This window comes from Grampus griseus (assembly GCF_964374135.1).
Source record: "Grampus griseus genome assembly, chromosome: 18".
NCBI classification, from domain to species: domain Eukaryota; kingdom Metazoa; phylum Chordata; class Mammalia; order Artiodactyla; family Delphinidae; genus Grampus; species Grampus griseus.
The window spans coordinates 11,509,073-11,535,101 of NC_139012.1; the positions used below are offsets into that span (position 1 = coordinate 11,509,073).

The 26,029-nt window shown below is 41.2% G+C and overlaps 2 protein-coding genes across 4 annotated transcripts in view; one reads left to right on the forward strand and one right to left on the reverse strand.

Moving 5' to 3' along the window:
- Positions 1-25,619, reverse strand: part of UBAC2 (UBA domain containing 2) — a 152,353-nt gene extending 126,734 nt beyond the window's left edge. The window contains exons 1-3 of one of the 3 annotated variants that reach the window (XM_082675874.1): positions 25,422-25,619; positions 2,600-2,727; positions 328-447 (exon numbers count right to left, since the gene is read on the reverse strand). In XM_082675874.1, the coding sequence (XP_082532000.1) occupies positions 328-447; positions 2,600-2,727; positions 25,422-25,452 (279 nt within the window). In that variant the 5' untranslated portion in view covers positions 25,453-25,619. The remainder of the gene's footprint in view (positions 1-327; positions 448-2,599; positions 2,728-25,421) is intronic. The other 2 variants (XM_082675872.1, XM_082675873.1) reach the window with 2 other exon arrangements.
- LOC309835986 (small ribosomal subunit protein bS18m-like) lies at positions 3,241-3,714 on the forward strand. The gene has a single exon (XM_082675719.1). It carries the CDS (start codon positions 3,243-3,245, stop codon positions 3,672-3,674), a length of 432 nt encoding a protein of 143 aa, XP_082531845.1. The 5' UTR covers positions 3,241-3,242; the 3' UTR covers positions 3,675-3,714.
- Positions 25,620-26,029: the final 410 nt, after the last annotated feature.

Genomic DNA, 26,029 nt, shown 5'->3' on the forward strand with positions numbered 1-26,029 from the left:
AAGAGTGGCTCCCACTCGCCGCAACTAGAGAAAGCCCGCGTGCGGCAACAAAGACTCAGTGCAGCCAAAAAAAAAAAAAAGTTATTGCCCACTCACACTGATATTATTATCTATTATCATCATTATTATTTTATTATGCTAATTGCTTAAATTTAAATTTTTTCTTTGGTTAATGTCCATGTTCCAAATCAGACAGAGGATCATGTAAAAAAAGATAATTGTTAATGAAACACCAAGCTTAACAAAATAAAACTATTTAAAAACAAGAAAACAGAAACATTTTTTTCTATAACCTAAGTAGCAAAGGGAAAATACATAAAAACTTACTGCAAATTTTCTGCTTCCATATCTTCTTTCAAATATCCTAAAATTATAAATAAGCAGACTACTGCAGAAAGTATCTTTCAAATCAAGGCAAATTATTCTTCCACAAATCAACCGCCAAATCTAGATGGGGATTTAAAAAAGAATAACAAATAGGAGTAAGATTTGTTCAGGTCTCTTCCTTGGCACATTTATTACGTTTACATTATACTGCTTATTTTTAATACTCTAAGCTCAGATTCCCCAAGGTAGAACTGAAACTCTCCATATCTCTGTAGCAGCTCTTAGAAATGCACACTGAGGGCTCCTTAAGAGGTTCTGCCAGGAGAGTGTGGCTATTTGCACTCCTAGACAGAGGGTGACTGTCCTCCATCCAGGCAGGTCCCACCTCTAGAGCACAAATGCCCACAAAGTGGTGCAGGAGAAGGGGATTGTTGCCAACTTAGCCAGGTGAACCAAATTAACCCCCCAAACAGAAAGGTACCAACTCAGGGCCACAGGGCCCTGACATTGCCTTACAGCAGTGGTTCTCAGGGCTGGCCATATGCTAGAATCCCCTGGGGATCTTTCTAAAAAAGTACACCAATGCCCAGGCCCCACCACTAGGCTCCCTGACTCAGCTGGTCTAGGGTGAGGTCTTGGCATCAACAACAACAAAAAAAAACACTTTATGTAGGTGATTCTACTGTGCAGACAGGATTAAGAATCATTGTGTTACAGCAACTGAAATCATACTGAAGCTCTATTATATTCCAACAGAAAGCAGCAGTATGGATAAATAACTGAATCACAGGAACTTGGCAAAGCCCACCGAAGCAATGGCATTAATGACATCCCTATGAAGAAAAGATGTCAGTGCTCAAGAGTGGATTATCATGCTTAAAATGGCTAATCAAGTATTTAGCAAAGAAAAGTGGCAGGTTATAACCATAATTTGCACTAACACTCTCTGATATTGTGATTTATAATAAGAAATATATTTTGGTCTTTGCCATTGGAATTTACAAAGTGAAGAAAGCTATAACGGTGTCTTTTGTCATGTTAATGAGGTGACTTTTGGAGGCATCTAAGAATGGGGGCTGGCTTCCAGGGGAACCAACCTTGTGATTAGAAGGTCGGAATTTTCAGTCCCACACCCTGACCTCCGGGGAGGAAGAGGGGCTGGAGGGTGGATCAACTGCCAATGGCCAGTGTTAATCAATCCTGCCTATGTAATGAATCTCCATAAAAACCCAAAAGGACAGGGTTCTGAGAACTTCCTGGGTGATGAACATGTGAAGATCTGAGGAGAGTGGGGCTCAGAGAGAGCACGGTAGCTCCGCACCCTTTCCCCTTACCTTGCCCTATGCATCTCTTCCATCTGGATGTTCATCTATATCCTTTAATAATAAACTGGTAATCCAGTACATAAAATGTTTCTCTGAGTTCTGTGAACTGTTCTAGCAAATTAATTGAGCCCAGGGAGGGGGTCGTGGGAACTCTGATTTATAGCCGTTCGGTCAGAAGTCCAAGTAACCACCTGGGCTGGTGACTGGCATCTGAAGTGCGAGCGCAGTGGGCAGTCCTGTGGGACTGAGCCCTAACCCTGTGGAATCTGATGCTCTCTGGGAAGATGGCATCAGAACTGAGTTCAACTGTAGGACACCCAAGTTGGTGTCTGAGAATTGCTTATTGTTGGTATGGGGAAATCCCTGCCGAGCTGGAAATGGTACCGGAACACCCCTTTTGCACTCCAACTCACAGACAAGACCCAGCACCAGCATTTTTCATGTGATCAACCCATAAATCTTGAAAGCCACAGACTTCTGCTCTTCCCACCAGCAAAAACCCAAGAGAAATTTCCTACTTGTTTTAACTACCACTATAAAAGTAATTCACAGACAATCTATTAGAGCTGAGAGAGCTTAGCTCCTCTAACAGATATTCAAACTGAGGCAAGTTTTTGAAAATGTTAAGTATGCATGCTAATCATACAAAAAACACATTTAACATTGTTTAATTCTCTTGAAATTAAAAATTGCATTTCCATGAGTAAAAACTGAAGCTGAAAAGAGATGTGTAAAAGGAAATACTGCACTGCTTCATTATAACCTGCTTTGCTGAAATTATCAATAAATACAACTAGAGAAGTTACTTGTTAGTGGAAATATTAATAATAAATAATATTTCTTACAAATTTAGAGGCTTTGAGAGACTAAGAATGGCAGGAAGAAAGGTAAATCAAAGAAGAAGGCCTGCCTTCTCCCCTCCCAGAGGCCAGTGGAGCGGAGCTCACCTGGAAGTCGTCCTTGACTGCCTGAAGGTCGTACACAAAGAACCTCTGGCAGTGTGGAAGGAGGAGGGCCAGCAGGAGGGACAGGGCACTGGGGACCAGTAAAAGACCCTTGGACACAGGTGCTTTGTCTGGAGGGAAAAACAAAACTGCTTTCAGAATGACTGTCCCTAAGATTTTAAAAACCACACGACTGAAAAGCAAGAGAATTCACTTCTTTTGAATTAGAATGAAGACAAAGTTCACACACTCTGGAATTTAATTCTTATTAACATATATTTCCAAAACATCTTCCTGCAGAGGTAAGTGATCAAAGGGCACTGGAAAACAAGCGAAATCGGCTGATGCAGGCTCCACTATCATCTGGCTCTTAGACGAGACCAAACCAAGTTTACTTCCATGGAATACCTTTTCAGAAAACGGTCACCAAAGTATAGAGAAATAGACAGGGGAGTATGTTTTCTATCAAACTGATCAGTTAGCTCCTGAGCATGACTGGGATTCACGTACATAAACATTTACTTTAAGAAATTTAAGAAGCGGTTAAAAGTGCTAACATTGCTGCCTGCAGTGGTCTGCTGAGATTTTCCACCACGGGCACCCTGGAACCTTGTCTAAATCTCACGCAGAGGAAGAGCAACGAACCATGGCAGCTATGGTAGCCCTCTGCAGTGGGCTAGGAAGGGGAACGTTAACGCACTTCGTAACGGCTGCTGTCTGCCTCACAGATTCTGGGGCTCATGCAGTGCTGTGGAGAAGTTGTTCACAATATAAACAGGCAACCAGCAATGAGGACCTGCCTGTTCCAATGGAAAATCCTTATAAGGAGCCTCTGAAAAAATCTATCTTGTGTGGAAAACGTGTAGATTATAAGAATGTACAGCTTTTATCCCAGTTTATTTCTCCATTTACTAGATGCATTTATGGAAGGCACATAGCAGGTCTTTGTGGGAAGAAACAAAAAGAAATCACAAAAGCAATTAAGAGAGCTCAAATAATGGGGTTTATGCCAGTTACATACAAGGATCCTGCATATCTCAAAGACCCTAAAGTTTGTAACATCAAATACAGGGAGTAAATTCTATAGAGTTATCATCAATAAATTTATTTTACAGTTGTGTGGTGGTAATACTGGCTCAGACTGTAAGATTTAATAATCTTTGAGTAGAGAAGTGATAGGCTAAATCTTATCAAACTATAAAGTATTATGTTTTTAATTCTTAATAATTTGAAATTATATGAGGAAAAAGTGTTTCAAGAGTGACGTTTCCTCTCCATATCAGAATGTTCATTAAGTAAATCAGATTATTTAAAATGTTAATACTTGTTACATTTTCCATACATACGAATTTAAAAAAGGTACTATGGGATTTTCACTTAAAAAAAAAAAAAATCTCACGCAGACTTCAAACAACAGCTCAGTTCCCACTTCCTTACATCAGTCTCTCCCATTTTAGCCCGAGGGGCTCTTCCCCCAACCTGCATCCCCGTTTCCAGGTACTAGTTGAGGAGTCAGGGTCTGGAACCTGTTTTGCCTTCCCGACTACATTAAAGATTCCCGAGGGAGGCCACCTGCCTTCTCTTCTCTATGTTGGCCATAAAGCCTAGCACAGCTCCTTGAGGGAATGAAATGTCCAGATCATCAACAGGCAAGACCACAGGAAAGCGTCACGGACACTTTCAGACAGAGACGTTCTCAGATTGTGTGAGGTGCACTTCAATGGGGAGTGAATCTACTAGTTATGGTTGGTAGTGTGGTAATTGCACTTGTTTGCATATATAAAAATAGCCCAACTACTTCCTCTCTGGTACGGTCTTACAAACAGCTAAACTGGAACCATCGGTAAAGTGGCTGCATACTATTTTCATGACCAAGATGCAATCGAGGCTCCAGGGAATCTAAGAGCTAACGGAGCTCCCCGCCCCCCAGAAAGTGGAGTCCCCTCCACCTAGTACCCCAAACGTACCGGAAAGCACCGTGGTTGTGAGCCTGACCAACCTAAGTCCTAACGCGAGCAATTTCAGCCTGTTTTCCTCACCTGTAAAATGAAGATAAGAGACACTACCTCAAGAGTAGTGAGAAGTAAATAAAGAATGAATATAAGGGGCTTCCCTGGTGGCGCAGTGGTTGGGAGTCCGCCTGCCGATGTAGGGGACGCGGGTTTGTGCCCCGGTCCGGGAGGATACCGCGTGCCGCGGAGCGGCTGGGCCTGTGGGCCGTGCCCGCTGAGCCTGCGCGTCCGGAGCCTGTGCTCCGCGGCGGGAGAGACCACAACAGTGAGAGGCCCGCGTACCACAAAAAAAAAAAAAAAAAAAAGAATGAATATAGGGAAAACTGCTCCAACCACCGCAATCACAATCCCAGGAGACTGGGCCTCCTTGGTGAAAGGCAAGCTCCTCCCTTATTATTCCGACAGGACTGAAGACGGAGCAGAGGTGACAGAGGTGCACCTTGAAGGTTTCCTCCTTCAACTTGGACTTCACCGATCCTTGTGAAATGGGTCCCATTATTTATTCATTCCTGCCTCTTCCTTGCTGCCTGCATGATTCCACTGTAGGTTCATGGTCTCAAATCTCAAACTGACACTCTCCACTGACCAGTAATGCTACTGCTCTTCTCTAGTAAGTGTGCTCTCTCCTCAAACCTTCCTGCTCCACACTCCCAATGGCTTACATGTCGCCATATGAACAAATGAATGGTTTGCTTTGGTGTTCTCACTCATATCTCTACAATTAATAAGCACCTACTGCTGCAGACCATGCATTATCCTAGGTCCTGGGGTATAGCAGCAAATGATGGACAAAGTCCCTCCCCTTGTGGTACCTACAGTCTAGACAGCAGAGAAAAGAAAATACACAAAGCAAGGTAAATATCATGTCAGATACAAATAAATGCTATAGAAAGATTAAGCGGTAAAGAGCGAGGCTGTGTTACCCACCATGGATTTCCTGCTCTCTTTTCAGATAAAAGATAGGACTGCTACCCACCCACACCTGCCCCTAACTGAAGTGGCATATGGCAATGTGACTTGCTTTGGCCAAGTCAACATAATAGATGTTACTTCCAGGCAAATACTGGAGAGCCAGTGAATGGCCTTTCCCTTGGCCAATGATCAAGATGGTGGCTATGCTACGAGCCGGACGCCAGAGTTCAAGACAACACGGGACAGGCCCTGCCAGGCGACTCACAATGGAGGGACGCCTGCAGTAAGAAACAAACCTTGTCGTTTCAGGTCCCTGACATTTGAGAGCCGTTTGCTACTGCAGCATAACTAGCCTATCCTGGTTTAGGGGAAAACATAGTGCTAGTAGGGAAAGAAGGGTGCTCTTTTTTATAGCATGATTAGAAGGCCCTCTGACAAGGTGAAATTTGAGCAGACACCTGAGGATGTGGGCCTTGCAGATATCTGGGGAGCAGTATTCTTGGCAGGGAAAAGAGCAAGTCCAAGTGCTGTGAGACAGAAACACACTCAATACGATCAAGAAACAGTAAGGCTGCCAAGGCAGCTAACAGCAGAATAAGCAAAAAGCAGAGAGGCAGGATATAAGGCCAAAGAAGTCGAGGAGCAAACAGTGTAGAACCCTATAGGCCATAAGGACTTAACCTTTCCTTGGAGAGTGACAGGATGCTCTTGGGATGTTTAGGAAAGGAGTAACATGATCAGACATGTTTTCAAAGGATTGCTTTGGTTGCTAAATTGAGAAGAGATTACAGCAAGGCAAGCATAGAAGAAAGGAGACCAGTTAGGAGGCTATCATAATAATCCAGACAAAAGATGATGATGGCCTGGACCAGGGTGGTTTGGGTGGGGGTAGTGAGAGTGGTCAGAACTGGAGTATGTTTGGAAGGTACAGCAGCAGGATTTGCTGGCTAACTGGGTATAATGTATGGGAAAATGGAGAAATCAAAGATGACCCAAAGTTTTTGTGGCGAGCCAGTAGAACTGTTGCCAGTTCCTAAGATGGAAAATTCTGTCACCCTCGCCCTTACCATGCCTACAAGATCTGGGCCCACCTTGCAAACTGTTCCCTAACCCCCATCTCCGCCCACCACCTCCTAGGGCTCTACCGTTTATACCAATGCTGCTCAAAGTAACTAGTCCACAAGCTGTTACCAGTCCAGAGTGAGAACAGAACGTGAACCAACACACTATGTCCTGCAGGGAGGAAGTCCTGCTATGAAAAAAGTATCACCTGTAGTGAACACGTGCTCTGCTCAAATGTCACCTTATTTGTGGATACCCCATGTAATTCTCTATCCCCTTTGTTCTGGTTTATTTTTTCACAGCACTTATCAACAATTGACTTATTAATAGTGATTCACCAAATCTATGATTCAAACTGACTGTAAGATATACCATTATTTTAGGTGTTACTAAAAAAGAAACACTGTCAAATAATTCTAAGATGGCATCAACTGTAAAGTACAACCCAATATTAGAAACACTAAAATGTGAAAAAATGCAATTTGGAATCAAGAAATACATTTCTCTGTGTATTGTCCATCTCCCCATCCTCAGTCCCCATTAGAATATAAGCCTCTTGAAGGCAACAATTTTGTCTGCCTGTGTTCACTGCTGCAGTATCCCTCATGCCTATAACAGGATCAGGTCCATAAAGGCAGTCAACAAGTGTTTATCTAATGAAAGGTGACTGATATATAAGAGTTGCTCAATAAATACCCAAGCATCCATTGATGGACAAGTGGATAAACAAAATGTGGTATATCCATACAGCAGAATATAATGAATTATATTCAGTCTTTAAAAGGAAGGAAGTTCTCACATGCCACATCATGGATAAACTTTTTGGACATTATGCTGAAGGGAATAAGCCAGACACAAAACGATAAATACTGTATGATTCCATTTCTATGAGGTACCTAAGGAGTCAAATTCAGAGACAGGAAATAGAAAGGTGGTTTTGAGGGGCTGGGGGGAGAGAAGAATAGGGAGCTGTTTAGTGGGTATAGAGTTTCAGTTTTGCAAGATGAAGAGTTCTAGCCACAAATGCACAACAATGTGAATGTGCTTAATGCCATGGAACCATACACTTAAAAATGGTTAAGATGGCAAATTTATGTTATGTGTATTTTACACAATTAAAGACTAAAAATAAATAAAATATTTACTGAATTAATAATGGATACTATTTATACAATCATTTTAATTCTGTCTAGGACTAAACCCCTAAAAATACAGACCTGATTACTTAACTCAGATAACACTACCATTAAGTCCTCCTCTTAAGATGAGCAAAAATCAGATCCCAGAAACCTATGAGGAAAGTAACAGATAATATACAATGGTCCAAGAAGTCCTACATCACAGGACAAGTATACAGTATTACTATGGACAGCAGAATTTACCGATTAACTCAAGATCTGTACATTTTGCCATATGAAGTTTACTGCAAAACAAACAAAAAAAGAACTTTAAATTATTATTAAATTCTAGTTAACAACATGTATGCTTAAGTGTTTAGAGATAAAGTGACTACAACTTACTTTGAAATCCACCAAAAAATAAGGCAAATTGATGAAACAGAGAATGGATATTTAATAAAGCAAATATGTAAAATGTTAATTGCAGAATCTAGGTGGTAAGTATATGGTGTTCATTTTACCATTCTTCAACTGTGGAAGTGGGCAAATAGTGAATCACAGAATATGAGAGCTGAGATAAGACTTCAAAATACATGAAGCAAAAACTTATAGAAACAGGTAAATCCACAAATATAGTAGGAATCTTCAGCACTCCTCTCTCAGTAATCAATAACACAAGTAGACAGAAAATCAGTGTCATGGACTGAAATGTCCCTCGCCCTCCTCCAGATTCATATGTTGAAGCCCTAACCCCCAATTCGACTATATTTGGAGATAGGGTCTTTAAAGAGGTAGTTTAAGGTTAAATGAGGTCACAAAGGTGGGGCCCTAATCCAATCTGTTCTTATTGGAGAAGGAAGTGGCACCAGGGATGCACACAAACAGAGGAAAGACCATGTGAACACACAGGGAGAAGACATCTACAAGCCAAGAAGAAAGGCCTCAGGAAAAACCAAACTTGCCAATGCTTGGATCTTGTACTTCCAGTCTCCTGACTTGTAAGTAGATAAACTTCTGTTGTTTAAGCCAGCCATCCATGCTGTAATATGTTGTCATATCAATCAGTAAGAATATAGAAGACTTGAAAAACAATATCAATTTGACCTGATTGACATTTATAGTATACTCCACCCAACAACAAAAAATTACACATTTTTTTTCAAATGGATAAGGAACATTCCCCAAGACAGACCATATTCTGGGCCATAAAACACACCTCTATAAATTAAAAGAAATTAAAATCATACAAAGTACGTTCCCTGATTACAACAAAATTAAACTAGAAATCAACAACAGAAAGATGGATGGAAAATCCTCCAAATACAGCTGACCCTTGAACAACACAGGTCTGAATGTCAAGGGTCCACTTATACGATTTTTTTTCAATAAGTACATACCACGGCACTACACAATCCATGGCTGGTTGAATCCACGGATGCGGAACCATGGATATGAAGAGCCAACTACAGAGTTATACTCGAATTTTCGACTGCATGGGGGTCAGCACTCCAAACACCCACATTGTTCAAGGGTCAACTGTACTTGAAAATTAAACAACATACTTCTAAATAATACCTGGGTCAAAGACGGAGTCACAAGGGAAATTAGAATATATGTTAAATAGAATAAAAAGTAGTACAACCAAGCAAAATTTGTGGGCTGCAAATAAGGCAATGCTTAGAAGGAAATTTATAGCATTAAATGCTTATACAGGAAGAGAAAAGGTCTCAAATAACAATAAAGAGTACAAGCTTTAAAACACTAGAAAAAGACGAGCAAATTAAACCCTAAGCAAGCATACGGAAAGACAGAATTGTGAGCAGAAATCAATGAAATTGAAAACCAAAATATAATAGAGAAAAATCAATGAAACTAAAAACTAACTCTTTGAGAAGATCAATAAAATTGATATACCTCTAGCAGGACTGATCAGGAAAGAAAGAGAAGACACAATTACCAGTATCAAGAATAAAGGAAGGGGGCTTCCCTGGTGGCGCAGTGGTTGAGAGTCCGCCTGCCGATGCAGGGGACACGGGTTCGTACCCCAGTCCGGGAGGTTCCCACATGCCGCTGAGCGGCTGGGCCCCTGAGCCATGGCCGCTGAGCCTGAGCGTCTGGAGCCTGTGCTCCGCAACGGGAGAGGCCAGAGGCCCGCGTACCGAAAAAAAAAAAAAAGAATAAAGGAGAGGACATCACTACAGATGCCATAGACATTAATAGGCTAGTAAGGGGTTGTACAACATTGTGAAATGCACTTAATGCCACTGGACTGTACACTTAAAAATGGTTAGAATGGTAAATTTTATGTATGTACTTTTATCATAAATAATTTTTAAAGGATAATAAGGGAATATCAGAAACAACATTTTAGCCACAAATTTGACAACCTGGATGAAACAGGCAAATTCCTCGAAAGATGCAATCTACTTATCAAAGTCAAAAAGAAATTTGAACAGTCCTATAGAAATGAAGAAACTGAATTCATAGTTAAGTCTTCCAACAAAGAAAACTCTAGGCCCGATGGCTTCACTGAAGAATTGTACCAAACACTTAAAGGAAAAAGAATACCAATCCTACATAAACTCTTCCACCACGTAGAAAGGAGAGAACACTTTGCAATTCATTTTATGAAGCCAACATTACACTGATTCCAAAAACAAAGGTGTTAAAAGAAAACAAGAGACCAATACCTCAGACCAATTTGCTAATATTTTGTTGCAATATTCTCAACACAATATTAGCAAATTGAATCCAGCTATACATAAACAGGATAATACATCACAACCAAGTTAAGTTTATACCAGGAATGCAAAGCAAATCAATCAATGTAACTCACTACATTGGTAGAGAAAAATGTACTGCACAACTCTATTCACATCCTGTACAATTATGTGCTTATTCTATGAAGCCAATTTTTGTCCATTCATGAGACAAAACTGGTCACCTACTGCTGTGTAGTTAATGACAGGTTATCCCTTTGATCTAACCTTACTCCTAATACTATCCAACGTTTATTGAGCACATGGCAAGTGCAAAGTCCCATTCACAGCACCTCTGCTCAAGATGTTCTCCCCACATCCAGCCTGTCCTCATCACTCGGTCCTCATTTCAGACAGCACCTCAGAGTAGCATTCCCTCATGACTTTTTATTTACTGCAGAGCACTTTTCACTATTTGAAATTTGTCTTTGTTTCCCTCCTTGTCTGTCTCCCTCATCAGAATGTAAATTCAATGAAGGCAGGGTCTTCCTTGTCCTGCTCACTACTATATATTTCTATACCCAGGACAGTATCGGGCATATAGTAGTGTTTTAGTAAGTATCTGGTGAAGGAAAGGATTATATGAGGTAGACATGACCCTCTCCAAATTTATAATATGAGAAAACTGCGACTCAAAGAGTGAGTTACCTGTCCGTGATCACAAATGACTCAGCCTGGGTTCCACTTAAAATAAAAGGCAAGACAAAGACTAGCCGGCAGGTAGTTTATTTTGGAATGTGGTTCCAGGGAGCAGGAGTGAGGGACACAGGGAATGAAACACAGAGAGAGTCAATACAAGGATTCATTACGAAGCTGGCCACCTCTATGAGTTACAGATGTTTCTGTCAAGTGCTGAGTCCCACAGGATTTTCTAAGAAGCCTTGTGAATGTATCTCAGAACCATCACCCAGGGAAGAAACAGGAAAGCATTTTTATCCATCATCCCTCAAACGTCTAGAGTGGCCACAGAAAAGAAGCCCCAAGGGGAAAACAGAGAAATAAGCTTTACCAAATCAGACCAGGTTACACCAAACAAGAGTATAGAAATACATGGAATAAGAGGTGAGGCTGAGGACACAGGAATGCTGTTCAAGAAGAGGTGTCTGATCTAATGGCCAGGGAGTGGAAGAACAAACCCCGACAATCTGACTACAAATAAAACTGCTCCCTATGCTGCGCGGCCACGGAGCTCCATGGTCCAAAGGGACTGTCACCTGCATGGTGGATTTTAATTGAAAGACATACATAGTCACAAACAGCAATAACAGAAATCCAAGTGGTACCCTCTGTAACAAAAGTAAATGCACTTGTGAATGGAGATATAAAAAGACGGCAGTCTGGGAGGGTACAACACAGAGTGGTGGGTACTTATCAAATGTTAAACTGATCAAAAGTTTAAAAAAAATATATAAACCCTCTGATCCAAAAAAAAAATCTACATCTAGGAATTTAGCCCAAAGTAATTATCACAGATATACACAAAGATTTTTGCTACAAAGACGCTCATCACAGCATTGTTTATGATAGTGAAAAAACTAGAAACATCAATGTCCAAAAGGAAAATAGATAAATTATGTTCTATCCATAAAATGGAATAATACTCAATTTTAAGAACTAGGTTGTAGAAAAATATTTCATGCTTTGGAAAGATGTTCCTAAATAGTAAGTGCAATATTTCCAGTAGCATTATTATATATTGAATAAATAGTTCATAAATACATGGGTTTTTTAAAAGCACCTATCAAAATATTAACAGTGGCAATCTCTGAATGATCTGTTCACGGGGGGTTTTAAATTTTTATGAAAATATTTTAAGACTTAGAAAAAATAATTTCGGTTTAACTAGTTACTAACTCACTTAAAAGTTTCATTAAATCCTTACGCAGTGAGATAAGGCAAATCGCTAGCCATCTGCTGGCCCCCCACGTGAGTGGAGCCAGGAAGTGGTTCATACATGAGGAACCCAAGCAGTGATCAAATGGAAGGTTAAAAAATGTCACTTCTTTACAATGGGTCCTTCCACTTTTGAAAATAGGGATGTAACAAATTTTGAGAATGACAGACAATGCATTAATATAAAAATAAAAATGCAGAACATCTACGGTAAAGACAACATAAAACACCAAAGTTTAAGGTGTTTCCTTTTGGGTCATTCACCTCTTTGGTATGACCGCAGTACGAAGCCATCTCTCTGTGGCAAAGAATCGCAATCAGGCTATGGTGACTGCGTATTATCCTAAAATAATTATTACAGTATATGTGGATTACTTTATGCCAAGCACTGTGCTAAAAAAAGCGCTTTCTGTGTAATACCATCTCAGTGAATGCTTATAGTAAACCTGAGGCAATACTTAGTTATCTGAATATTCTAGGTGAAAAATAGGCTAAGAAAGGTTAAATAACTGGTGCAAAGTCACAACTAGTTAGGCTGAGATCTGGACCAGTTCTGCCTGACTCCAAAGAAAAAGGTTTTGTAATATATAACAAAGAAATCTGATATCTTTATATCATGGTCCATGGTCCAAAGGGATTTTCACTCTTACTATTTTTAGTACTTCACTTGTATCTTTTTGGTTGCTCAAAAAGTTAAACATAGAATTACCACATGACCCAACAACTCAACTCCTAGTTATATACCCAAGAGGACTGAAAACAGATATTCAAACAAAAACCTGAATATTCATCGCAGCATTATCCTAAGAGCCAAAAAGTGGAAACAACCCAAATGTCTATCAACAGGTGAATAAACAAAATGTGGTATATCCAGACAACGAACTATTAGTCATAAAAGGACACATGCTAGTAACACACGCTACAATATGGAAGAACCTTGCAAACATTATACTAAGCAAAAGAAGCCAGACTCAAAAGCCACATATTATGACTCCATATACATGAAATGTCCAGAATTTAAAAATCCAGAGACACAAAGCAGATTGGTGGTTGTCAGGGGCAGGGAAGGGGAGGGAATGGTGAGGGACTGCTTGATGGGAACTGCGCTTCTTTTTAGGGTTGATAAGCATGGTCTACAATTAGAGAGTGGTTGGTGATGACTGCACAACAATGTGAATGTGCTGTTAAGTCAATAATTGTACACTTTTAAATGGTTACAACGGTGAATTTTATGTTATGTGAATTCTACCTGAATAAAAATATGCATCTTTTAGGTACTAAAGATACTAACCACAGGTCTTGGCAAAGCTTAGCCATGTGGGCTGTTACAGAAGCATCGTAGCTGAGGAGAGATGCAGGGGGTGGGGATGGGGGGGAGGAAAAGGCAGTAACCCAGCAACTCTGCCCATCCCCACAAGTCACCATGTCAAAATATACTCATCAAAAACCCTGGTGTGGTTCACACCCCTGGAGGAGGGGCTGCCATACCCTACCAGATCGTTTTCCTATTTCTGACTACTCAACTATTTGGTAAACTTCTCAGGGGTTCCACAAGAATGGGGTGAGCTGGTGTTTTATGAAGTCACTTCCTTAAACTTTTTCATCAAAAAGGGGCTAAACCAACGTGTGTAAGTCCACGAAAATGCAGAAACCTGTGCACTACGAGGGACACCTTCTGCATCCACCTTGCTTTACTCTTCAGGCCTATGAGCTTCCTGGAAGGAAACCTGATGAAACACACCCTCAGTGACCAAGTGCGTTCTGGTGACCGTCTCCACAAAGACATTCATAAAATTGCCCGAGAATCAAAAGGTCCCAAGTTTATTTTTGTGACAGTCAATTACCTACGATGCTCAGAAGTAAAACACTGTAAGCCATCCATGAACCCGCTGCTGTTCCTAACACACTGGGGAGAATGTGAAGGCCCTGGGCATCTGCTACACTGACCACTCCTCACCCAACAGGTGGCCCGGGGGCCTGGCTTGGGAGGGCAGCCCGTGAACACTTGTCACTGGACCAACGCTTGTAAAACTCATCAGGAAAATGAACAGGAGAAAAGGCTAGGAAGTTTCCAGAAAAGAACTCCGAAAAAAGGCAAGAAAGAGGAAGATTTGTCCTCTAGAGACAAGAATGTATTCTATATCTAAAATATTCAATAGTATGAATTAGGGGGAAAAAAAGAACGAGCAATAAAATTGAAAAAGAAAGTTCTAAAACAGAGCTGAACACAAAGGCTCGTGACGCCAGAGAAAAGTGTGTCAGATCTGCATGTCAGCAACAGTGGCAACAGGCTCCCGCACTTTAATTTCAGTCCTGCCACTACGCTGGACACTACTCGGGTTTAGCCTTCTTAGGGAGATTTTATACAAACATAAAGCCTTTCCTTAAGTGTAAAAAAAAAAAAGGCAGTCATTGTTAAAAGTGCTAATTAGACAAGGAATACAATAAAATGAAATAATAATTTTAAAAGCCAAAAGAAGTAAGAAAATTATAAATGTTACACATAAATAATGATAAATTATTCAACGGTAGGAACAGCTCTGAAAAAGTGAATCAGAAAGCTTGTCTAGACAAGCTTGTTCTAGACCCATGTGATAAACTGTAAGAGAAAAGAAAAAAAAAATTTTTAAGAGAAAATGTGTGGTTATTGGCAAAAAAAAAAAACGATCTGTTGTAAGTTCAAGTACCTAAGGAGGCCAGGCAGGTAGCAGTGAAACAGGGGAGGTAGGTGGCAAAAAGCACGTATCAGTGGATTTTTGTCACACAACAGTTCAGCCCTGGTGTGGCAGATCATCATCTCAAGAACTAAGAGGAATCTGGATTTCTGTCTCAAAGACACCAATTCTAAAATGTTGGAAGGTGACTCTCCTCCCACCCCCCTACCCTCACCACCAACACACAGCTCAAACAAAACACATCTGTGTGGCCTGCCAGTGTTCAAAGTCTGGCCTAGAGAATTATCACTGAGGTGAATGCCTATCAGAGCAATGCTAATTTAAGAGAAGGCTGAGTCGTAAAGACCAAGGCTGGTGAAGGTGCTGCCCTAACGGTAACAGCTCCAGAACAAACCAAGGATGGTTCTATATGTTCAAAGACCCTATGAAACTTCGAATCAACCAAAGTAGACTGACAAGTAAGGATACCGTATCTATAAAGACATACACTTGAACATCTGAGAAAGTAAGCAGGAGAGGGAGTTACCTGTCAGCAGATGTTTAATGTAGACTAAACGGGTCTATTGGGGGGAAGGACGTAAACAAAACATACATCTGCAAGATGGAGAAACCCAAGTCTGATTTTAGAGTTTGATGATACAAGGAACCTCTTCCACTCCTGTCTGCTGGAAAAGCCTACTAAAATAGAGAACCAAGCTTAAATCCTTTTAAGTTTGGACCTGTACACGGCCTTTAGCACCTAATCCATTTGTGAGTAGAGATGCTACTAACATCTTTAACCACTGATGCTGAGACTGGCTGGTTGGTGGGGACGAAAAAACCCCACTTAAACATTATAAACACTAAAATTAATGCTAAACAGATTCAAGAATCAAATAAAAGCAATGAAACCAAAAAGACAGCTCAACAAAATTTCAGTTCAAGATGACAGGCTCCTATACCTGTCCACTTTTCCCCCCTCCCAAAGTCATACTGAAATAAAAGGACCTTCAAAACACCAGAGAAATGCCTCCTTCCAAATAGTCCAGGGAACTAATGAATAAATACCAAGACCTGGAGAGGAGAATGAGCAAACAGAATTACCCAACAGAATAATTTACAGTATTTCTCAAACTTCAGTCAGTTCCATTACGGAGCCACAATTTTTGTTATATCCCAGTGTTACCTATCCTATTGTTTAATATTTTTCTTTAAGTTATCTTACTATGTTTTAGTTAAATAAATGTATTTTAAAGGAAACTTTATATCACTATAATAAGTGCAAAACGAGTGTCACTTTGTCATCAGTAGGTGGTAACATTAAAAATAAACACAGTTTACTAAATTCTAACTAATATTGTTGCTGCAGAAAGATCTGGGCTTGCCTCCTGTTCTCCACGTTACCAGAGGAAACTAGCTGCTATTAGAGAGGTATTTCAGACTAGCAGCTAAGTGAGACTTTCTCTTTGTGACAATCAAGAGGAAAAAGAACTGAAAAGGGAATTATTATCTTAAGTTTCTTTCAATGGCCCTTAGTGTTGAGCCCACATCCTGTTTAAACCATCCCCAGTATAAATGGCACACGTGCCTGCTGTGGCAGCTGGGCCAGGCCCTTCCACAAAACCCCGCCCCCAGACACACTCCTTTGCATTTCCTCATACACAACCATTCATCTGACCACCCCAGCTGAAGAAAAGGCTTTGCCCCCCAAAATAAAATCCGAGAAATGCTCTCCAAAGAAAGTGGCGATCTACTTAGGGAGGACATTGTAAGGGTCTGAGGGCTGAGAAAGACTAGAAGAGAGCTCGGGCATCTTCAGATGCCCGCAACAGATGCTAGCCTGGGTAACGTGGCACAGTGGGAGGCGGGTGGTAAGAGGAAGGGCAGCTTCACTCAGAGTAAGATTTACACAAAGAGCCAAGCCCCCTACCCTGGCCCACAGCGGGGGATTTTCACCATCTTTGCCCGTCTCCTGCTCCCCGCTTCTGCACCCTATATGGAGAGCAGCCTGTTCACAAGCTCTGCAAACTTGAACAGAGCCTACAGGCGGCCCTGCCAGCCGAGGTTCGGGCCTCTTGGGGACAAAGACCTACCCACAAATAAAGAGGAAACCCACACCAGCTACTTACAAATCCAGTCTTTCACTATGTACAAGAATGGTCAAGTGAGCATCCGGAAAGCTCACCCTCGTGTCCTCTGCACCAAAACGTTTACTGCAGGAGGGATGCCAGGGGAGAAAACAGAAGACTCAGAGAAGAAAATGATGCAAGGGTCAAGAAACAGCAAAAATTGAGTGTGAACTTAAGTAGTGAAGAAATATTAAAAGAAATTAAGAGACTCCTTGAAGTAGCACAAGTTTTCTGACCTAGGGCTCTATCTTCTTCTATGACACCAATCACACACCTTGGTTCAACAATGAATACACAATCATAATAATGTAAATATAGCTATTGTTATGATTTTCTATATAAAATCAACCTACAGACAAAGCATGGAAGGCTTAACTGTCATTACAGAACAGGCTATAAAAACACACAGCACACATAGAACACAAATCAAGAACTGAGAGACAAAAAAGTACATGTTCTTGGGCTAATTTTTCTCATTTTCATAGTGTAGTCTACTGACTGTGCCAAAAACTGATGAATCAAAAAATAAAGGATTGGGCTTCCCTGGTGGCGCAGTGGTTGAGAGTCCGCCTGCCGATGCAGGGGACACGGGTTCGTGCCCCAGTCTGGGAAGATCCCACGTGCCGCGGAGTGGCTGGGCCCATGAGCCATGGCCGCTGGGCCTGCGCGTCCAGAGCCTGTGCTCCGCAACGGGAGAGGCCACAACGGTGAGAGGCCCGCGTACCGCAAAAAAATATAAAAATTAAAAAAATAAAAATAAAAAATAAAGGGTTTTGTCCATTGTTTAAAATTATAAATGTAACCATTACAAGGGGTAACCAAACCAAAACTAAAACATGGAGAGGTTGGAGGTATGCAAGTTCCTCATCTTTCATTATGTGGAATCTATAAGCAGAACCAGTAGTTGACAAATCAATAAAGGCATAAATACATCATTTAAAGCTGTAATAACAGAAGAAACAAAGAAAGAGGAACTTAAAAGCGGCTACTGCTAGTGAAGAGAATTCATATTATATCCTTATATAAATTTTTACCATATGCTTATATTACTCTTATATTAATCACACACACACACACACACACACAGACACACAAACACGCACACACAGGATTCATAAACAAAAAACAACCTACAAGAATATTCTCCAAACTGTTCTGGGACTGAGAAGAAAGAATTTCACGTTTCACTTTCTTCTTTTCTGGGTAGGCTGAATTTGTACCAGCAGTATATATTACCTATATAATCAGAAAAATATAAGATACAAAAATATTAAATGAATATTTAACAGATCTCAGGAGGCCCAGGACTTAATAAAGAAAAGGATGAATTTGGCTAAATAAAATTTATGAGCTAAATCCCTTTATTTTAATGACTTATTTAAATGAAAAACTTTATATGAGAAAAATTTCATGAATAAAATTAAAAAGCGGGGGCTTCCCTGGTGGCGCAGTGGTTGAGAGTCTGCCTGCCGATGCTGGGGACACAGGTTCGTGCCCCAGTCCGGGAAGATCCCACACGCCGTGGAACAGCTGGGTCCGTGAGCCATGGCCGCTGAGCCTGCGTGTCCGGAGCCTGTGCTCCGCAATGGGAGAGGCCACAACAGTGAGAGGCCCGCGTACCGGAAAAAAAAAAAAAAAAAAAAAAAATTAAAAAGCAACTGACAAGTGATTAAAATATTCGTAACATATACCATGACAAAAGCTAGTACCCTTAAAGGACTTTTACTAATCAATTTAACAAAAACAAAACAAATACTCCAATAAAAAAAAAGGGCAAAGGACATAAATAGTCAAATCAGTTCAAAAATATATTAAAATGGCCAACAAATATGAAAGATGAAAATAAGTTCACTTTCCCAGGCATTCAAAGAAATGCAGATTAAAACAATAAAATGTCATTTTTCAATATCTCAATTGGCAAAAATCATTTTAAATTATCATACTCAAGTGTTACAAGAGTTTGGTGAGAAAAATATTCTGCTAAACTGCTGAAAAGTGTAAAGTGACACATCCTTTCTGGAAGGATTTGGCAATACAGATCAAGAGCTTAAAAATGTTCCTATTCTTTGACACTATACTTCCATGTTTGTGATCATTTCTTTAGGATTAGGTCAAAGATGTGATCAATAACTTAAAAGACGTTCACCATAACATTGTTTAAATGGGAAAAAACTGGAGAAAAACACTGAAATATAACACGTTGTAATACTTCAAAGTCATGATTCTGTATCTAAAAAATGTTAGGGGAGCACAACAAAATGCTTATTTGAATGCCATGTCTGTATAAAACACGTGTGTGTGGGTGCCTGAGAGAGAAAGAATACACAGGTAAGAGCCTGTACAGAAAAAAATCTAAAAGAATGAGCACTAAAATAGCAGTGATGATTATTTGGGTGGGAGAGTAACGTTTGACTATTCCTTTCTATATTACGTATTTGTGTAATATTTTAATTTTTTTGGCAGCAAGCATGTTTCAGTTTTGTAATAAGGCAAAACAAAAAAATGTTAAAAGTCATCTTTGAACATTATTAATAACATGGGGCAAATTCATTTAAAGTTAAATGAAAAAATCAGAATATGAAACTGTACGTAGCTCCAATTTTGCTTTTAAATCTGTTTACATACATACATACAAAAAAATTTACAGAACACCAATATGCTAACAGGGATGAAATCTGGGTAGCACACTGAAATGGAATTTTATGTTTCCTCCTTTTACTTCCCAAATTTTCTACAATGAAAACCATTCCCACTAAGTCTTAGAAACAAAGAGTTAATAAAAAGTTAAATTTCCTTGTTGCAGGGCCCATAAGCCTTGGAAGTGCTAATTTCCATCATCAATCTTTAAAAACAACATTAGGGACATCCTGGCTTCTGAACGCTTTCCAAATATTAATACTGTGCTCTTTCCACTGTATCATGCTGCATTCAAGGGACTAAGGTAACATAAGCATTGGAAAATGTCTGAGAACAGTGGCAATATAACATAAAAATCTTGAGAAAAATGTCTGGGAAAGAGAATCATGATTTAAATGAGGATTAAATGATAATTTTCATTTATAATTATAATTTAAATGAGGGCTAAAACTTAAGCAATGTACAGCATGATGACCATAGGTAGGAATAATGAATTGTATACTTCAAATTGGCTAGAGAGTAGATCTTGAATGTTTTCACCACACACACACACACACACACACACACACACACACACACACAAAGATAACTGTGGGGTGATGGATATTTTAATTACCTTGACTGCAGTAATCATTTCACAATGTATGCAAATGACAAAACATCACATACAACATGAATATATAAAATTTTTGTCAATTATATCTCAATAAAGCTGGAAAAAATAAACTGAACAATAAAATTTGGGGTTTAAAAATAAAACAATTTTTTAATTAAAAAAAATTTTTAAGCAGCCCTGCACAGTACCAGTGTGTTCTAGAAAGCACACCTCAAATATGCTGGAGTAAATTACTTATGAGATACACTTTATCAGATTGTATTTATTAAAATTCCATAGAAATGCAAGTTTTAAAGTAGCTTGATTTAAGGTAGGTTCTGCCTTCATGACTAAAACTGATACTGCCACAAGCTGAGAATGGAAAAAGTTGGAGAAGTTAGATAATAACTTGACTAAAGGGAAGAGAAATATAATAATAATAAAGGAAAAAGAAAAACGTGCAAATAAAAACAACAATAGTGCATTAGCTCCTACAAAAAGATCCTAATTAGGACATAAAACATCTCTAGTAAAAGCAAAACTGGATCTTGGTTCTGCTTTAGGAAGAAAGAGGGAGAGTCATGGACTGAAAGAAGGAACATGGCGGACACACGAGGAACCAGCTGCAGCAGTCACAAGGGGGGCAATAAAAAGCAACTTGCCAGGACCCAGAATAAGTGTTCAAGGGCTGAGAAATAAGCTCCACTGCTAAGCAGAGCTGCTATACTCATCATGAGCCTACGAATACCCCCGTGGTCAAGAGAGAGAAATGGGCCTTGTGAGTGAGATGAACACGTGACCCCTGAGAGCAGGGTACCGAGGTTTCTAGAGAGCAGGAGGAGGAGAAGCCATGTTGATCACTGAGATAAGAATGCATGACCAGGGCAAAGAATCAGCAATTCCAGCAAGCAGAGGTGGACCACAGGCCAGAGGCAACAGTGGGGTCATCTTTCAATCCGTCCAGCAGTGTCCTCAAGCAGGCCAAACAGGCCCTAGAAGGAGGAAACTGTAGGTGGACCTAAGTTCCTAGGAGCTATGAAAGACACCAAATAAAGCCCACCAGCATAACACTGCATCCCCCCAGGTCAGGGGAGCAGCCGGAATGGGCGCCTCCCAAGAGACTCTAAAAAGCCCACAGCACAGAGTCAGCTTTAACCATGTACCAGGCTCAGAGAGCCACGGAAGAACAATCCTAGTTCCTCACTATTCCTTCTTCCTCCCACCCCACCTTACCTAGAACCCAGTAAGGTCAGAAACAGGAAACTGGGGGGTCAGAGGGGACACAAAAGGACAGAAGCCAACTATACCACTTTCTCTGACAGCAAGTGGTTGCCAACTACAAATCTTAACTGGGAGAAAGAGGGAGAAAAACTCTTACCTTTGAATGAAGGCTGAGTGTTGATTAATACACTGAACTGGACATTTTTAAATTGAGCCTATGTTTTGTGACTTCTGTTCCCTAAGATCACTGCCACTTGAACGCACCTTTTGTCTTTCACCTAATGAGCCATGCTCATTAAACAGCTGTTGAATCAATAACTTGAAGAGTGAATAAAAAGTCATAAGGCCTGATGCCTTCTCATAAAAGGAAAAGGCTTTCCAAGCTGAGTGCATCTTAAAGAGATGGTGAGAGACAAAAATAAAGATTTATTTTAACCATCTCCCACAAGTTATGTATTCAACACATTGAGCACATACCTAAACAAAGAATATATCAATCAGAACACAGTTTGGTCCTTCCTGGGAGCACAACCACAGCTGCACTGGGAAACTGCAAAGTGTCCATTTCAGGATGATGCTGGGGACAGAGCCTTCGGGCTCCAAGGCAGTACCCTAAAGCTGAAATGAAGAGGGGGTTACAGACCCTGAATGACCCACCAGTCCTTGTGGCTCACCCATCTCCAGAGCGAAATGAATGTCCTCACCATAGGCTGCCACCGCTGGACCTCGCATTCATCAACCTCCCCTAACTGCACCTGACTCTAGGCTCCCTAACTAATGTTTTGGATCAAAACGAGTTTCACTCAAGGGAAAGTTCCAGCTCATTTGAGAACTTTCTCACTCTGATAAGTCTGTACTGGTTCCCACCTCAGGACTGTGTGGCTTGAGTTAGCAAGATATCCTGGGTACTGAGTCTTCAAAGGGATGACTCCAGCTGTGTCTCCCTGAGACTGCCAGCTGTCCATCCCAACGGTCGTCTCTATTTCTACTCTCTACCTCTGGTTCACTCCATACCTCAACAAAAATAGGTTTTGGCCTTAATAATCCACTGAAACTACTCTTCTTAAGGTAACAATAACTTAATGCCAAATCCAGTAGATCCTGAGGATGTGAAAAACTACGTAGCTGTGGTCAGGAGATATGAAGAAAAAGTCAAAGAACAAGGAATTTTAGAAAGATACAAACTACTAGGTGTAAAATAAATAGGATACAAGGATGTAATATACAGCACAGGGAATGAAGCCAATATTTTATAATAACTTTAAATGGAGTATAACCTATAAAAATATTGAATCACTATGCTATACACCTGAAACTAATATAATATTGTAAAGCAACTATACTTCAATAAAAAAAAAAAGAATTTTAGAAAGAAGTGTTCATCAAGGCCAGTGTGAGAGAACATTCCACTAAGATAAGGACTGAGAGGCACCCATCTGATGCACACTTTTCAACAAAAACTGACAGGTGGGTTCCTTCACGCCATTTGGGTCACCTTCCCAAACATCTTCACTGACCACACCTGCTAAAGCAGCATCCTTAGCATTCTTTTAGCGTCCTGCTGAAGTCCTCCATAACCACAGTCTATGCCACTACCCTCAGATTTTCTTCACGATGCTTATCACTATGTGAAAACACATAACTTACTTATTGGATGTTGGTCTCCTTCATCCTGTGTACCACTTTATCCTCTATACACGAACAGTGTGTGGCTTATGTGGGTATTAAGCAGACACTTGTTGAATAAATAAATGAATGAGTGAGAGAGGGAGGAAAGCAAGTATAACACAAATACACTATCTACTAGTCACAGATGTGGGAAATACGCCAGTGGTAGGAAATGGCCAGGATTTTTCCCTTAAAAAGAGAATGTTATTCAACATCCCTGGGGGCGCTGCTAGGCAGATTATTCATCCTCGGGACACTTACTCAGGATCAGAACTCTGAATTACCAAAGGGCTACACAACTTATCTAAAGGAAATCACTTCCCTCTCAGTGGGGCGCATTGCAAAGAAAAATTTCAAAGCAAAGTAAATTTTCCCACCCAGACTTGCCGAAAGACCAGTCTTGGAAAACCAGTGCCTAAACACCACTGTAAGCTCTGCAAACACTGGGACCAAGACTTGTCTAATGTCGCATTCCCAGCCCCTCGCAGTTTCCGAGATGCTCAAAATGTTTGTTAAATGAGCATATAAGACATGGACTTCTGAGGAATGGCCATTCCATCAATTCTTATGCTGTGGATACATTTATTTTAGAAAAAGGGCAAGACAGCTGAGGAGAAGCCTTTGGCCTAGGCCTCTCCCTGGGTGGCAGTTTGGCTCCTAGAATTCAATACTCATCAACCATGTGCCACAGGTAATCACATATTACTACCTTCCCCAGAGTCACCCTGTATCAAATCTGAAAACACTTTGCCAACATAATAGCTAATACAGCATAGTAACCAATAACAGATTTTGCTTGCCTTTTTAATTCTTTAATGTGTTTTGGTCAGCAAGGAAGGATAAGTCAAAATGATGAAAAAAACCAAATAAAATTGAAGAATTCTACCATTAATTTCATATCCACCAGTGTATGGCTCACAGATCCCAGGAAAATCACACCACCTTTTGAGTATCAGTTTCAACAGTCATGTTCTTTTTCTAAAGGGTAGTTTGGGGAAGATTAATTACCTAGTAGTTGTAAAATACTCTGAGGCCAATACCTGAAAGATGCCATAAATCAAATTAAGTATGAAACAAGGGAAATCACAAATATTAAACCCACTTCAGAACCTGAGAAGTTGAGAAGTGAGGAAGATTTATAATTATGCCTGTTGCCCTGATACTAACTTACTCCCAGGCTAAGATAAGTATTCTCAGAAAAAGATTCCTAACATTCACAACAGATCATTAATATTTGGAAATGTCAACTGCCTCTGTACTCAGTAAGATTAACTTCACATGTATAGAGATATGAAGCGTTAACAGTGACAAGCAATTGCAAAAATTATAGCTATTCAAACAATTCACTGTTGCTGTATCAGTGCCTAATCTCAGCGCTGTTTAGTTAACATACAGTCCACCTTATCAAAAGTCAATTAAACCATTTCAATGAGAAAAAGAAAGTCGTTTAAAAGGCTATATATATTTCTCTGCTCTCTATCTGCTGACACTCCACAGCTGACACGCCAGTAAAATTTAGCAACATCCAGCAGCAATGTCTCTGCTTTCCTGCCAAACTACTTCCAAACTTCCTTCCACTTTGAAGTACTTTAATCAGTTTTTGTTTGTCTAAAAACTCCTAAGAGAGACTGAGGAGAAAAAAAAGAATCTAAGTAAAACTAAGGGGTCAGCTCCTGAAGCAGAGGTTGGAATTTGCATCCGGGGGAGAGCCAGTTCGGTCCCTCTGTAGCCCAAATGAATGGAGCAAGGTGACTGGGAAGGGAGCAGGCTTCCAGCATCGCTTCCACCTGGACAGCCTCTTCTTTCTAGCTGGCAAACCTACCGCTGAGGGCAGGGGGCCGGGCCATAAGACCAGGGCAACCCAGCCCGACCCTAACTGCCCAGCCCACCTACAGCAGCCCCAGGGGCATCTGAGCATCGCACCTGGGGCTCACAGGTGGGGGGCTGGGGGCTGACTCAGTCCCCACTGACCCCTCCAGGCTGAAATGGGGGCGGTGTCCGCTGCCCCCCACCGGGCAAGAACTACCAAGGTTCCGGCACAGGGACGTCAGATCGACCCCCAAACCGCCTGCAACCCCGAGAGTCCCCGCTGCCCCCAGCCTCCTCAAGGAGGTACCCAGTGTGGTGTTTAGGGGATAGCCAGGATGGCGGCGTCCGGTACTCACAAAGCCCACTGGAACCGGTGCTGGTGAACATGGTCCCGCCGGACCCAGAGGCCCCGCGGGGGACAGGGGGAGGGGAAGCGGAGGTGGAGGGAAGCCGGAGACCGCGCAGGCGCACTCCGGCCGGGCCAACGAAACCAGCAACTCGACTCCACTCTAGGGGCCGCCTGCGAACGGCGCATGCGATGCTTCTCTACCCCCTTTCCCTTCCGGCAGGGGAAAGGAAGTGCGTGCGAAGCGAAAGTGGTCCGCCTCTCCGGGTTTTTCTGACGGCCGCGGGAGCCTTAGGAAAGGAGTGGGATGGCGTGGGAGGAGCGGGTGTAGCTCCTGGGAGCCGCACACTAGTGCTTTAGCGTCGCCACTCGCCCTGTGGAGCCACCAAAGCAGCTAATTCATCTGGAATGCCGGCGCTGTGATGTACCTCGCGACCTCTAACCTCTTCCAGGATTGCACGCCGGGTGCGTTCCACGCATGCTCAGTCTTTCTGGGCCGTCCCGGGGGCTGGCTCTCCCGCTGACTGTTGACAGAACTGTCTCGAGTTCCGGTGCCCAGACAAGTGCAGGAGAGGCAGCTCCTCCGAGGAAAGGGGAGCCGGAGCTGGAAGACCCTCC

Coding starts and splice junctions, on each gene's coding strand:
- LOC309835986 (XM_082675719.1), top strand. CDS start 3,243: ATGGCAGCTATGGTAGCCCTCTGCAGTGGGCTAGGAAGGGGAACGTTA.